The sequence below is a fragment of the Pituophis catenifer genome, unplaced genomic scaffold (assembly GCF_029215685.1).
Source record: "Pituophis catenifer annectens isolate HBS135680 unplaced genomic scaffold, rPitCat1.0.hap2 SCAF_3, whole genome shotgun sequence".
Taxonomy (NCBI): Eukaryota; Metazoa; Chordata; class Lepidosauria; order Squamata; family Colubridae; genus Pituophis; species Pituophis catenifer.
The window spans coordinates 169,759,358-169,775,885 of NW_027256883.1; the positions used below are offsets into that span (position 1 = coordinate 169,759,358).

General features: G+C 44.7%; 1 protein-coding gene across 1 annotated transcript in view; it reads right to left on the bottom strand.

Annotated features, from left to right (window-relative positions):
• PIK3C2B (phosphatidylinositol-4-phosphate 3-kinase catalytic subunit type 2 beta) overlaps positions 1-16,528 on the bottom strand; it is an 83,108-nt gene that overhangs the window by 56,887 nt on the left and 9,693 nt on the right. The window contains exon 5 of the mRNA XM_070939766.1: positions 73-184. Coding sequence (XP_070795867.1) covers positions 73-184 — 112 coding nt within the window. The remainder of the gene's footprint in view (positions 1-72; positions 185-16,528) is intronic.

Sequence of the window (16,528 nt, forward strand, 5' to 3'; positions counted from 1 at the left end):
CTGAATTAGAACTCGTGAAGAAGCAACAATTTTGTTAGAGCCTATTTTTATGTTTACAAGCCAGGCATTTACCGTCCTAGCCAAGTCACTGCGAACAGCCTTCCTCTTCATCAGCTGCAACCGGATATCTATGTCAAACTTCCTGCAGTGTTGAATATATTCATGACTTCCTAGTGGATGTTTGCTGGAATGAGACAAATAAATACAGAAAATGTAAGTAAAGGACTTTTTCCCCTGTATATTACTGAGATTATTCCAGTAGCAAAGATTTCTAAAATTCCTATTAATCAGATATACAGTGGCCCACACACAGATATCAGATACAGGTCGTGATATCATTGTGCAAATTTTGACATGAGTTATGTTCAGTAATTTCTGATTGTAATGGAACACAACTGACATACGGTAAATTACATAATCCATGTTGCTTCTGCATTGATGTAATGATGCATCTGATGCCTCCTCTTGCTCCATCTCCACACCCTGGACACTCATGATTCTGTGTATAGTGCAGAACAAGGATATTCTACCTTTGCAACTGCTTAGCTTAGAAACAATGAATAAATCATGCACTTAGTTATACATGACTTTATGCCTCAGTTCTCTTCCTCAAGAGAGCTATTTGAAAATTCAATCATTATTTTTAATGTTCTCTCTCTCTCTCTCTCTCTCACACACACACACACACACACACACGGATTTTCATTGTCTAGTGGAAAACAGAGCAGTTAAAACTTATGATCTTAAAAAGGAAAAATAGATTGATTTAATTTTTGTAGTACATGATTTAAAATAAAGAAAAACAATAACCTGACAGAAAAAGGAACATGAAACCAAAGATAACCATACCACAATTTCCCTGAAGCTTAAATCTACTAAAATAATTTGAGATGCAAATGCTCCTGCTAAACCCAGATATTATAAGGTCTTGAAAACAGATGTTGGGTTTCTGCTTGCATCAGAATGAAGACTACCAAAAGCAACTCCCTATTGTTCTATGGACCTATGTTCAAGATTGAACCAAGTCATTTTGCTGACTGGGAGAAAGGACAAGAAGAGGAATGAGATACCTGCTTTCTACAAATACAACAGAATTTGCCAATAATAAAGCCGTTCCTCTGCTCGGAGTTATCAAAGGGAACAGGTTAATTTAGAAGGCCTGGGACAGGCTATGTGGCTTGTGCAGTTTCTCCTCCAGAAAAATGAATGGTTGGAAGGGCTCAGGAGGAAAGGGGTGGTCACCTCATAGTAGTTGGAACAGGACGTCTGGCCCTTTTACCTGCTAGTCTAAAAGGAAAAGTTAGGACTTATCTCTCTCTACCCTATATCCTGCCTTGCCCATCCAGCACAGCTGTCATTACAAAAAAGTAATTGTCAGGGGATGGAGAGAGAGAGAGAAAGAGAGGGTGTGTTGCTTTTAAAGGGGAGAAAGAAAAGCAGAGTAAAACAAAACTTCAAAGTCAGGGAAAAGAAGATTTTTAAAAAGTCAGATATGCTACCAGAATAGTATTTCCTTTTAAGGAAGTGCTACAACAGACTTGTAAGAAACATTCATTTGATATACTGGAAACTTGCAACACTTAATTCGCATATATTGATTGCTTTAAAAGGTATTTTTAAAATTTTAATTGCATCATATGCTCCTTTGTTCTTGGATATAGTGAATTAGAACTCAACTAATTATTAAGTATATCATTCTGGACTGGCCATCTATCATCCAAAGGCTGGAAGGGAGGCACTAGGGGCTTTTGCTCCTTTCCTCTTGCCTTGTTCCATTGCTACTTTGCCCCACAATCATTTTGCATCCCACAGAAGCAAGGAGATGATCTATTGTAAGAAGTGAGCATCCAAACATGTTCTCCCTCAATGTTTTTTTAATCATTTGGGGAAATAATAAAGAACTGCTACAGCCCATTGGTGGATAAAAGACAATAGTGTTTCAGCATATGCTTTTCATGAAAAAGATGAATTTATTTCCTTTATTTATCCAATTTCAAGGACAACTGATGGGAAGGCCAAAAGTATACCTTTAGACCAGCCATAATTAAAAGGGCTCCCAAAGGGCAGGGTGAAATCATAAAATATAAGAGGTGATATGAAAGACTTCTGCCAGAGATTCAAGATAAATATTGCTAATCAGAGCAGGCCAAATGACAAGATAGCCAAGGAAACCTATCTGCTATTAGGCAGATTTCTATATTCCAGATTCTAAGCTCTTTCCCAAGTATCCAAATACAGGTACTCTTCAACTTACAAATGACCATTTAACTACCACATGAAGTTATGATGGACTTTTTAAAAAGCTATTTATAACCCATCCTCGAAATTATGACTTTCACTTTCCCATCTCCCATGGTCATGTGATTGCATTTTGGGCACTTGGCAACTGCCTCACATTTATCTATCTATCTATGTATCTATCTATGTATCTATGTATCTATGTATCTATCTATCTATCTATCTATCTATCTATCTATCTATCTATCTATCTATCTATCTATCATATTTCTATGCTGGCCACTCTCCGAGGACTCTGGGCGGCTTACACCAAAGACATTATACTAAATAGCATATTGCCCCAACAATCTGGGTCCTCATTTACGACTGGTTGCAGTGTTTTGTGGTGATGTGTTCTGTGGTTTTGACATTTTTTGCCATTTTTAGGCAGAAAATGCCTACTGGATATGCTGGATTTCTTTAACCACCACATACCGTGGTACCTTGGTACTCATCTGCTCTGAAACTCATTGAGTTTGGTACTCAGTGTATTTTGATGCAAAAATTTTGTCCCAGTACTCAGCGTTTATTTCATACTTGACATACAAGCTAATACTTATCGGTGTCATCTGCCTTGTGACTCTCTCATATTATTGCTTATGGAAAAAAATTGTTTCATAGTTTTTGGTATTCATCATGCCTCCCAAAACCAATTAACAATGAGTTCCAAGGTACCACTGGAATTCACTTTAATGACTGGTGACTTGCTTGCAAAATGGTCATAAATCTTGTGTGGTCACATGGTGCCTCAAGTTAGGAGCACAATGATTTATAACTGAAATCCCAAACTCTGTTATAGTTTTAAGTCAAGGACAATCTATAATTAGCAGCTAATCAATTGAAAATCTAGTTTAATCTCATGAATTTGCTTTTTAATAATAATGGGGAAATGATGGGATCTAGAATCCGATAGGAAGCATTAGTATATATTACAAAATCTATTTTTACATATATTGGTCCATTCTACCTGAAGATACCGTTGCCTTTAATATTAACACTGGAAGGTATAAGACAAAAATTATCCCTCACAGGCCAAACTGAATTATTAGTTTTCTCTACAGGAGTGCAATTTTAACAAAAAAAAAAAGTAAAAGATATAAGATGTTGACATTTGAATCATCACACTTTAAATTCTTGCAGGTAACAAACAAACAGAAACACAAAACAAGCAAGATATTGAAAAAAAAGTGCATTAAAATAGTTAACACATATACAATTTATTTATTTATTTATTTATTTATTTATTTATTTATTTATTTATTTATTTATTTATTTATTTATTTATTTATTTATTTATTTATTTTGTATACCGCCCTCCTCCTGAAGGATTAAAACATAATATATATACATCGATTTAAAACATTATATATATATACATCAATTTAAAAACCAATTAAAAGTAATAAATAATTTTGGCTCAAAATTAAAACCTGATTAAAACACCCAATTTAAAATCATTCATACAATATACATATTGTATGTGACTATTTTGGAGTTTTGTATTTTAACTTTTTGCTTTTGAATAAAATAAAAATTTTAAAAAGTATTGCAGGTTAGAACTTTAGCTAAGAGCAACTTCAAACAAATATTGTGATAAATCTAGATAAACTGAATCAAGATCAGGAAGAAGCATTCCTTGTATTTCCAAGAAGAGCAAGATATGCAGATTGACTTTATTTTAGGGAAACTTCATTCCTACATGACGGGCTATGCAGAATGCTAACTGGGTAGGCCTTATGGGGAAAAAAGTATCACAAGTTAGATTTAAGCAGCATTATAGGACTGTGAACTATGACAGTTACATAGATTTATGGAAACAGGCATGATGTTTGAGTTATGATGTCTTTAATTTCTAACCCCATTTTCTTTTCATCATTAACCAAGTATTTGCTTAAAAGCTGGTAAAGAAAGATGTCAGTTTCCCAGAGTTCTCCTCAAGCTTTCCAAAAAATGCATTTTATAAAAACGAAACTGAAATTCAGAAACTTTTGTCACTTAAGAAAATGAACAGATCATCATTTGTCTAGAACAGGAGTGTGAAATTCACATTGTCACAGCAGCATCACATGACGTATCGGGACTTTTTTTGCCCTTTGCTAAACCGGGCGTGGCCAGCGCATGATGCATCTGGCTCGTGGGCCAGGAGTTTAACAGCCCTAGTCTAGAACATATTTTCAGAATAACATCCTATACTCTCACTTTATCTTTCAATGTTGCTATTATGGATTTTGTAAAATGATGGTAAAATTTTGAACATACACAAGGGCACATGCTTAAATACCTAAAAATAACAAAAAACCTTCCATTTTGTCTGAGTTTGTCACTGGCATACTCAAAGGTGATATATGCTACAGCATTTCTGCTTTGAAAATAAAAGCAATTTATTGGTAATTGCCGAGTCAGCAAGAGAAGCTACAAAATTGTTGCAAAGCTTTAAACCAAAACTGCAGCAAAGTTACCCTGGGGACAGCTCTGAAAGAACAGATCTGAAAAATCTGAAAGAACAGATCAGCTATTCAGAAAACCAGTTTATGGCCAAAGCCTTGTATCCCTCCATATAGTAGGTATGTATTACTTAGATCCAGCTGGGCTCAGGGGGTAGTGGGTGCCTATCCTTCAAAGATGGGATGGGAATGGGTGGGAGGGTTGCTATTGTTTTTTTTGGGGGGGAGGGGAGAGACTGAAGGTTGTTTGGGGTGCTCCCCTGCAGATTGCCAGGTATTAGCAACATTGTGTCCTATGAGTGTTGCCTGGCAGCCCAGTTCAAGGCAACCCAATCTTCATTGGTTTGAAGAGGAGTTGGGAGAGCACTTCCAGGATTGCTGTGAAAATTATTCTCAATATCAGGTGGATAAAATCATTTGATTTTACTCCAAGGTGGATTCCAGCTGGGCAAGACCTATGGAGTTGACTAAGTCTCAGGTGTGTGATGTTAACTGGGATTAATGCAATTTGGGTGTCCCCCTGGACTTGCTGGTAGAGCATGTGCAGTTGTGGCCAGAAAGGTCTTTGTACAACTTTGCCTTCTGCACAAATTGCACCCATTCCTGGAGCAGGAGAAGGTGCGTTTGTTCATTTGGTCCAGAAGGCAGTAGTAGAGGCAATCATGTATGTTCCTCATTACACCTTCCTCACAGATTCAAGTGGCTTGCAATAGACCTCTGGGTACAATTCAAGGTGCTAGTCACCACCAATAAAGAATACAAGATGGTGTACTCCAGGCCTTTTCAATGTGACATTACCATCTTAGGAGACCTTGGAGGTATGCTTTCTGGGTGGGGCCTTTCACTTTTGGAACAATCTGCTCCCTGGGATACAGCTGATCCCAAACCTGCAAGTCTTTAAAAAAAGGAAATTAAGACATCTTTCTCCATGTTTTGGGGTCTGGATGAGCCAGGTCCCAATAAATTAGGTTGTAGTATATTTTAGTCTGCTGCCATTTCATTGTTTTAGTTTGTTTTAAATGTACTCCATTTTGTTGATGACCTTTTCTCAGCTGTGCAGAGTCACTTTGAGTTAGTGGCTGCGTAAATGTTGAAAATAAAATGAATAAATATATGCCACCTCCAGGCAGAGCTTCTCTGTATCAAATGTACCACCAGTGTCTAGAATCTAGATTATCATTTGTCAGAACAATAAAATAATCAGGTCATCTATTTCCACTGAGGCTTGATAGCACGTAGAAAGCCTCTGTTGTTCTTTGTGCTATAATTTGCCTTTGGTTTCAGTGTTGCCATCAATACCATTATTTCTCTAACAAAAAAAAAATCTATTATATAAGCTGAAATACAAGAAGAGCAAGGATCACTTAGAGCAGAGATGGATTGCCTTTTACTAGCCAGGTGCCAGTCTTTTAAAATTATTATTTTATTATCAGTATTTGAGAGGATGTTCAAAATGGATGTAATTTAGGGGGCCTTCTTTCCCTCCCATTATTGGGGAGAATTAGTACATTCCAAACCACCTCCCTTTTTTGTCTTATTAAATTTACTTGACATTTAGCATAACTTTTTCCCCCATTGTTTTATATTATTTCCTGCCCAAAATCAGCAGGAAATTCTGCCTCTGATAATTTCTAATGTATTTGCAGCAGCAGGATCTACCAGGATGTGGGAACTATAGTTCAGAGGTCACATGACAGTGAAGATTTCCTTTCCTTCACTCTTTCCTATACGTTTCTGTGCCAATGACGGAGAGTCTGCATGGCATTGCTCTGGTTAAAGAAAATGGACGTTGTCTTACCTGAACGTCCCTTTTCGGAACGCTGCGTATACACTCCAGCATAGGGTTAAATCCTCATTTCTGCCAGCAACTGAGAGAACCTTTATTTAAATAACTTCCTACTCTGTGCTCTTACCACGCCCCTTTTGCACTCAATTCCCCAGTCTTGAACGAAGACACAGCGTGTGAAACACAACAAGTTTATTAAACCAACCAGAAACAAAACACACACCAACCAACAAAAACAAAAACAAATGGGTGGGAAATGGAGTGTATACGCAGCGTTCCGAAAAGGGACGTTCAGGTAAGACAACGTCCATTTTCCAGAACGCTGCTACTACACTCCAGCATAGGGACATACCCAAGCCTAATTTCCAGGGTCGGGCAAACCCCCGCTCCCCTCAGAGGAGCCAGAAACCACAGTCTGCAGAACTCTCCGCCCAAAAGACGCCTCCGCCGAAGCGTAAGCATCAATGCGATAGTGCCGAATGAACGGCGACAAGGAAGTCCATGTGGCAGCTCTGCAAATGTCCAACACCGATGCCTGGGTAGCCCAGGCAGCCGAGGTGGCAGCACTCCGGGTCGAATGGGACTGAATTCTCGCGGGCACAGGGCGCGCCTGCCTCTCGTAAGCCGAAGAAATGCAGGCCTTAATCCAACGACCAATAGTGGCTGACGACACCTTCTTCCCCATAGAAGCTGGATGAAACGAAACAAACAACGCCTCCGTCTTACGAAAGGACTCCGTTCTGCGAATGTAGCGCCTTAGGGCCCTGCGCACATCCAGTGTGTGCCAAAGAACCTCACGGTGATGACTGGGCGACGGACAGAAGTCAGGAAGAATCAGTTCCTGCGAGCGGTGAAACCAAGAGTTAACCTTGGGGGTAAAAGCAGGATCAAGTCGAAGCACTACGGTGTTAGCGTGGAAAATACACAAATCCTTCCGTACGGATAAAGCCGACAGCTCAGATATGCGCCGAGCCGACGTAATAGCTATCAGGAAAGCTACTTTGAACGACAGAAACTTCAAAGAAATAGAACCCAGCGGCTCAAACGGTGAAACAGTAAGGGCCTGTAAAACCAGCGCCAAATCCCAAGAGGGATAACGGTGAACGGTGGGCGGCCGCAAGTTTGTAGCCCCATGAAGAAACTCCCTCACCCACGGGTGATGGGACAGTGATGCATACGGAGGAAAGGAAAGCACCGTGGCCAGGGCCGCCACCTGACGTCGAAGGGTAGCCGGAGCCAGGCCTTTGCCCAACCCCGCTTGCAGGAAACCCAAAACATCCTGAATAGTCGCGGACGTCGGATCCACATGGGCCGCCGCGCACCAGCAACAAAAGGCCCTCCACGAGGCTTCATAAATCCTTGTTGTAGAAGGTCTACGGGCCGCCTGGATCGTCCCAATCACTTCGTCCGGCAAACGGCCCTTCCTCAGGATAACACGTTCAAATGCCAAACGGCCAACTGGAACCGCTGGGGCTCGGGGTGCTGAATGGCTCCTTGACGCAAGACAATCCGATGAGGAGGGATTCGCCACGGAGCCGACACCGAAAGTTCCACGAGGTCCGCGAACCACTGCCTGCGCGGCCAGTACGGCGCCACCAGCAGCACCTCCGCCTTCTCCACCAGCAACTTCCGGATCACTCGCTGAATCAATGGCACTGGCGGGAAGGCGTACAGAAGGCCGGCCGGCCAACTGCATCTCAGTGCATCTGTGTCCTCTGCGAGCGGCGTTGGAAATCGAGAGATGAACCTCGGAAGTTGTGCGCTGGTCGGACTGGCGAAGAGGTCCACCACCGGCCGCCCAAAGCGAAGTGATGCTTCCTGAAACAGACTGGGAAGGAGCTGCCACTCGGCCTGATCGATCACTTCTCTGCTGAGCCAGTCCGCCCGAGTATTGGCTATCCCGGAAATATGGTCTGCTCGGATCGATGCCAAATGAGTCTCCGCCCAGCTGAACAGACGCTCCGACTCGAGCATCAGGCTCCGCGACCTCGTCCCTCCTTCGCGGTTTACGTGAGCCTTGGCGGACGTGTTGTCCGTGAGTATTAGAACGTGACGGCCGCGAATCCGGGACTTGAAGTGTAGCAGAGCGAGGCGGATCGCTCGTAGCTCTAGCAAGTTGATACTGTGAGTGCGCTCCGCCGGAGTCCATTGTCCCTGTGCCACTTGTGCCTCCAGATGGGCTCCCCAACCATGGAGACTGGCATCCGTGGTGATCACAATCCGGTCTGGCTCCAGAAAATTGCATCCCCTCCGAATGGCCGTCGACTTCCACCAACGTAGCGATAGGCGAACTCGTGGAGTGACCAACACTTTTTTTGACGAATTGGAACTGCGGTCTCTCTGAAAGGGGAGCAGGAGCCATTGTAACGGGCGAGAGTGCCTGCGCGCCCACGGCACAATGCGGAAGCACGACACCATCTTCCCCAACAACCGGGACAACGTCAGCAGTGGTACCGACCTCTGGGCTAAGATCTGGTCCAGGAGTGAAAGGATGCTTCCCACTCTGTCTTCTGACAGGAAGACCTGCCCCCTCCCGGAGTCTATCACAGTCCCTAGATGTAAAATCGAGGTTGAAGGAATGAGGTGGCTCTTGTCCAGGTTGATAGTGAAGCCGTGCTCCCTGAAGGCCGAGATCACCTGCTCCATGTCTCGCACTGCTCGTTGTCTGGATGAAGAAAGGACCAGCACATCGTCCAGGTAACAGAGCGTTCTGACTGGAATGGCACTGAGTGTTGCCGCCACCACCGCCACCAATTTGGTGAAAGTACGGGGAGCCGAAGAAAGACCGAACGGCATCGCACAGTATTGGTAATGACCGCCCGCATATTCGAAGCGTAGAAATTGACGATGCGAAGGCAGCACCGGAACATGCAGATAGGCCTCTCGTAAATCCACCGACTGCATCAGGTCCCCTGGACGAACCGAAGCCAATATCGAGTGAAGGGAGTGCATTTTGAATCGACGGTAACGTACCGTACGATTCAAATCTTTGAGGTTGAGAATCCCTCGAACGCCCCCTGAAGATTTTGGCACCAAAAACAGGACCGAATAGAACCCGGTCCCTCGTTGATCCACCGGCACCGGTTCTATCGCCCTGATCTCCAAAAGGTGTGAGATCTCCTCCTCCATCAGGTTGCGACAGTCCATGGACAGGGGCACGGGACATCTCAGGAAGCGTCGAGGAGGTCGATCCAAGAATTCTATCGAGAGTCCGTTTGAAATCGTGCGACGAACCCACTCGTCCGATGTGGATTGGTCCCACTGGCGACGAAAAGATTGAAGTCGTCCGCCGACGGGACCTGGAGTCGGTGAGTCATTTGCCTCTGCGATAGGGCTTGGAGTTGGCCCCGCGGTAGGGACGCTTAGAGGCAGGTTGAGGTCTGCCACGGTCCCTAAATCGTTGCCTGTCAGTGAAACGTTCTGACTGCTGGAACGGTGGTCTGTAATTGGAGGGGCCTCCCTGCCCCGAGTAAGCCCGAAAGGGCTGACGCTGCGAGTACGGGGTATAGCGCCTGTCTTGCTTGCGAGAAGAGGAAGGCATAATTTTGCGTTTGTCTTTGTCCTCCACCAGGACCGGATCCAGAGCAGCGCCGAATAGATGGGAGGCTTTATACGGAGCCGCCGCCAGCTTCCACTTGGCTTTAATATCCGCCTTCCACGGGCGAAGCCAGAACAGACGACGTGAAGTAATGGAAGCTGCCATCGCCCGGGATGCAAACTTGACCGAGTTCAACGAGGCGTCTGCTGAGTATTCCGTGGCAGCGATGATCTTATTGATATCATGAAGCATACGCCGTTCCTCTGGTGGCAGCCGTTCTCGGAGCTGTCGCAGCCAAATCAGAGCCGCACGATTAAAGAACGACGTAGCCGTGGCCGTTCTGACCGTCCAAGCAACTGCTTGATGTGACCTACGGAAAGCCAGTTCGGTACGCCTGTCCTCAGACTTTAGACCTTCAAGAGGATCAGACGAAACCATTGAATGAGAAGTGAGACTAGCGACAGGGGCATCCACAGTGGGCAAGTCCAACATTGCATCCAACTCCGGTGCCGCACAGAACAATTTCTTGTCAAGGTTACTGGGCGCGGTAGACGACCCAGGTTGGCCCCAAGGCGCCTGCAACACATCCGTGAACAGTTGGGGGCACGGAATAAAGTCCTTTTCCTGCTTTACTTGTTTGAACAAGGCATCATGCGGGCCCGGCTCGGGTTGGGACGCCGGGGGTTGAGCCCCCACCGACCCCAAATTGGTTGTTTGTCGGGCCTTGTGGAGCAGGGACTTGAATAATGCGGGCCGGAACAAACCCGTGAAAGCCGGGGAGTCAGGAGGTAGGTCTTCATCCTCCGAAAATTCGAGTTCCTCTGGCGCCTCCTCCTCCTGATCCGAAGACTCAGACGAATCAGAGTCCATACGGGACGGGGAGCGGGCCCTGCGAGATCCCGCGGTCCCCAACCCTCCAGAGGCAGTCCCCGCAGGGGAAGTCAGTGCCGCTGTTTGAGCGCCAGCCGCCATAATAGATGCCAAAGCGGTGGAAAGCATTGACTGGAAATCATACTGAGGAGGGGGTGGAGGCTGATCCACAGAGCGAAGCCCCGCAGCCGTAGGTGTGAAAGTGGCCGACGGTTGACATCGTGGAGGTGGTGGGGGATCCCGACCCACTAACGAGACGTCCGGCATCGACTGGGACACGCCCCTCTGTAACGCCAATGGTCTGGGTTGGACCGCCCTTCGCTCCGGATCCTGGGGAGCGCAAGAAGTCTGAAGCGCGAGCCCCGTGTCCCGGCTTGACAAGGAAGTAGAAGCCAACCTGGCCTTCTCGCATTGTTTCTCCAAGGCCTTATGACGACGGAGCTCGTCCTTGTTCGCTGAAGAAGACGACTTAGAAGACCGGGACTTGTGGCCTCCCGCCTTGGACCGTTTGGCCGGCTGCTTTTTGCGAGACCTGCTTGCTCTGACCGGGCTGGCCTCCTGCTCCACGTCAGAGGAGAATGATGAATCCGCCATCATAAAAGCCAGGCGCCCACCTATGTGACCAGGGGGCGTGGCTATTATTTATTTATTTATTTATTTATTTATTTATTTATTTATTTATTTATTTATTTATTTTAGATAATCATTCAATCAAAACTCTCTGGATCAAGGACAGAGGCGAATTTTTTTTTTTTTTTTTTTTTTTTTTTTTTTCCCAGAGAAAGTGACTGGATAGACCACCCACAACTTGGGTCACACAGAGCTCAGTCACTTCAGAGCCCTAGCCCGGGCCAGGCAGGAAGGCTGGCTTTGCAGGGCAGATAGCCTTTAAGTCCCCCCCCCCCAGCCAACAGGGGGGAACAGCTGGTGGGGCCAATTAAATCTCCCTGTCTTGGGAGAAGGTGCGAGCGGTGACACGCCTTTAGACGCCACAAAATGGGCCCCCTGAAGGCGAACAATCTAATGGCAGCCGGACCGCTCCACGAGGTCAGACAAGATGGCGGCCGCCCGATAATCAAAATGGCGGCCGCGCGGCTACAGCGCGGGAATGCTGCGGCCCCACGCGCTCTCCAACGGCCTCCGCCGCACCCCTCTGGCGCCTCTCCCTAGGTCGCCACGTGGAAAGGGGTCTCCAGCCGTTTGCCCAGTTGCAGGAGGGTGGCGAGCGATGTTCAGCCACGCCGCGCCCTCCGCAAACCTTATCAATGTCGGAACGGGGCCCACACGGCAATCAAGCGGCTGGCCGAGACGCCGCCCGCAGGCACCTGACGGGACGGTCGTCTGAGAGGCTCCGTGGCGGTAGCGCGCCCGCTAACCGCCGTCTGCGACGCCCCGCCGCTCAGCTCTCTCCCCAAGCAATCGGTGTGGGGGGGGGTGGGGAGCGCAGTCCTCAGCCGAATCCACCGGCAGCCTTTAATGAGCCGGATCCGCCCCGAGGGGACAGAAACCGGCGGCTGTGAGCGCACGCAGGCGCTGGCTGGGACGACCTGGATACCCAGGCACGAACCCAGCTAACAGCAGGCAGGCAGGGAGGCAAAACAATCCAATTTACAAAAAAAAAGGAAAGGGGAAACCTAACCAAACCGAAAATAAAGAAGGGGCTAATCAAAAATAAACAAAGGCCTAACGCTTACCTCGGAGCACAGAGAAAAACCCTCTCAATCTGGCAGCAACTGAGAGAAAGACTGGGGAATTGAGTGCAAAAGGGGCGTGGTAAGAGCACAGAGTAGGAAGTTATTTAAATAAAGGTTCTCTCAGTTGCTGGCAGAAATGAGGATTTAACCCTATGCTGGAGTGTAGTAGCAGCGTTCTGGAAAATGCTTAATATGCACTTCTCCATAGAGTGAGCAAATATTTTATCACCAGAATGCTTGCTTACCTTGCTCTGCAGCAAGAAGGGAAATATTTGTTTGTATTTTATTGTTGGTGCTTTCTTTCTTTTGTTATCTCAAGACATTTTGATACAACAACCATAATATTTTACTAAACCACTACTAAACTTCTATATGAATGGGTGAAATTATTCAGCAATTTGGGATGCATTATCATCAATATTCTGATAAATAACTTTATATTGCCCCATGGACTATAGGGAACTTTGTTGGATGCTTGAGCCTCTCAGGATCTGGATGGGACAAACCTGACTGAAGCTGAGTTACCACACAAGAGGCATTATCTGTCTACTAAGGTCTTCCATCAACATAGTGCTAACTTGGAGCAGGCAGAAACTACCCTTGATAGAGCAAATTTTTTTTTTTAATTTGATTTATATGCCGCCCTTCTCCGAAGACTCAGGGCAGCTTACAATGTGCTCAGCAATAGCCTTCATCCCTTTGTATATTTATACAAAGTCAGCTTATTGCCCCCACAACTGGGTCCTCAATTTACCTACCTTAGAAAGGATGGAAGGCTGAGTCAACCTTGAGCCTTGGCGAGATTCGAACCTGCAGTAATTGCAGGCAGCTGGTCTTAATAACCAGCTTAATAACAGGGTGCCTTAGACCACTGTACTACCAAGGCTCTTCATGGCTTTCATGAATTCATGAAAGATCCAGGACCTTTCTGGATTCATGGCTCAACCAGTAGGAACTGCAATTTTCAGTTGGTGTGTTAGTTGCAGCCTTGCAAGGCACAAGAACATCTTCTAACCAAAACTCATGCCTTTATTACCATACAGTATGACTGCCCTTGTGCTAACTGGAACCAGACTGTGGAAGTCCCCTTGCTACAGGCTCTGAACTGACAACCAATTAGCTTATAGGCTTAATTTAATATGCCAGTTTTGACATAAAAAACAATTTATGGCCTGGGCTGGGCCCTAGGTATCCACATGACCACCTGGACCAAGGAGAGTCAATCCAGCCTATCAGGTCCTCTAGGGAGAAGCTGCTCTTATGTCCTACTTTTAGTAGGGAAAGGGAGTTGGGCCAGGAGTTTCAGCTTTGTAGTACCAGTAACTGGTTCTATGAAACACCTCCCTGTGAGATCAGGCTGCTTCCCTTGTGAATGCATTGAGAAAGATGCTGAAAACAGAACTGTTCTGAAGAACATTTTAAGTACACTGAATCATTTCAGTGGTATTTTTGACCTCTTTTATTACTAAGCTGCTATTTTATCATTATATTCTTTTCATTTTATGCTGATCTTATTCCTATTGTGGGTGCTTTAAGCATTTTTTTCCTATACTATGTTAATCCCTAAGAGTCAATTGACTAATGCAAGATAGAAATGTTGTAATACATAAATAATGGGTTGACCCACATCACAGGGCTGACATAGGGCATACAGTCGCAACTCTCATCTAAGCAGGTCAAAACAGCATTAGGGTGAAAGACATGTGAACCATTGCTGTTATCTACTGTCAGCTTTGCTAATCCTTCTCCAGGTTATATTAGGCAGTGAGAACAAAATTAAAGCTAAACAAAACATTCTAAAGCAGTGTTTCTCAACCTTGGAAGCTTGAAGATGGGTGGACTTCAACTCCCAGAATTCCCCCAGCCAGCGCTGCTGGCTGGGGGATTCTGGGAGTTGAAGTCCACCCATCTTCAAGCTTCCAAGGTTGAGAAACACTGTTCTAGAGGAACAGCTTAAGAAAAAACAGGTTTTCTAAGGATCATTTGGGGCATGGTTAATAGACCAGGGCATTTGCACACCAGCTCATTAAAGCTATTTCCACGTGGATGGAAGGGCAACAAGAGACTCCTGCTCTCTTCATCCAGCACTCAGTGTCCTGCCAAGGAGGCGGATGTGGGGCAGGGCAGAGAAGGAGCAAGACAGCTCATTTCAATGTGCGCGGGCACACAAGCACACACAGCGGTATAGGAGCAGCTTTTACAGGCTATACACACATTTGAGCTTTGACTGATTGTTTAATCTCCCTAAAAAAACACTGAGCATTTGCACATTTATTAGTATTCAAGGAACACCCACAAAGCACAGATTAATGTGCTTGACCTTCAAAACAGGGACAATAAATAGCAGTCTATTTAGACATGGTTTAGTCTTCAAATGAAAAAGCTGCAGCTTTTTTCCCCTCTTTTGACAGAGGCATAAGGCAACACGCATGGGAAGGATTCTGTGAGGCGGTGTTTAGGCAGAAAAGAAAGACGGAAGGATACCTTTCCTGCAGGCTAACAAAGCTGTCCTTGTACATAAGCATAATAGACAGCAGTTTCCCTTGCATTAAGCAGAGGAAAAAATATCAACCCTCTTATAAGAAAATCACAATGTGCCAAGTGAGTAACGGTTTGTACGTTGCCATTTGTAAAATAGAAAGCAAAATTCACTGTTCAAATTGCCATTGGTAATGGATACATTACTTGCATATCTGAATAAAACAGTTTCAACTAAATGGGACTAAAAAAAGTCATTTAAACCACTTCTCCCTAATCTGGTAGTCTGCTTCATTGAAGTGCATTTTCCATTATTCTAAACAGCATGATTATTGACCAGACTGACTAGGAGATGGGGTTTGTAGTCCAGCACAGCTCAAAACATCAAACTGAAAAAGGCTAGGAAAAATGAATTAGAGCTCCAAATTCGCAAGAAGAGAAAGAATAAAATAAATATCTGAGTAAGAACAATAAGGGAGCAATGCTATCATCAGACAGGCATTATATATGGGATCCAAGAACTATTGTAAATAGAGATTTGGACTTAAACTGATCGCTCTAATCCCAGCCTAATTCATCGTCATCTAATGGCTTTTGCAACAGCAAGTATACTTTACAACAGTTTTCCCAACTATTGCCTTCCTAAAATGATGGGACCACAAATCCTACCATTCTCAGCCAATAAAGCAGATGCTGACTGGGAATTCTGGGAAGCGTAGTTTCAACACATCTGGAAGGCACATGTTGGTGAAAGCAGTTTTGTTTCTTCCCCTCCTTTATGATATAGATTCCAATAATAAAAAAGGGCTTTTCCTTTCCATAAATACAGTGCCAGATTTTGCTGGAAGGAGAATCAAAACAAAACAAGAGGCGCCTGTGGGTTCTAGGTTGGCAGTGTCATTTTTTTCTTCTTCTGATGCAAATCTCTTGCTTCTGTTTTTAATTAAGTGATGTTACATAAAAGGAAGCATTTTTTTTTTGCTTATAGTTTATTACATCTCTACCGTGTAAAAATAGTATTTTAAAAACTCAGTAAGAAATAATTGGGAGAATTATTATTATTCCTTTGGTTTAAAGTCCAGGACACTCTTTCATTCCTCTACAGTGGCTCTCTCAATTCATTCTACAAGAAGCTTCAGTATTGATAGCAGCTATGAGGTATTTCCAATACTCAAAATGCATATTGAAAGGTGTTAATGCACTAAGTGATTCCCAAAGAGATAGACTGAGATCTCTGAGCCATTTAGGCACACATATCTGCATGCATCCACTTACTGCCTTTCACCAATGAAGAGAAAGCCAGGCTGTAGTTTGAGTCATGCTGATGGTTGCAGACTTCCACAAGAATGCATTTAAAAAATGGTCACAGTTAGCCATAATTGCAGAATTTGGGAGGTTTGTTTCTTTTTAGTGCATATGCTCTCCATCTCTCTGACGTATT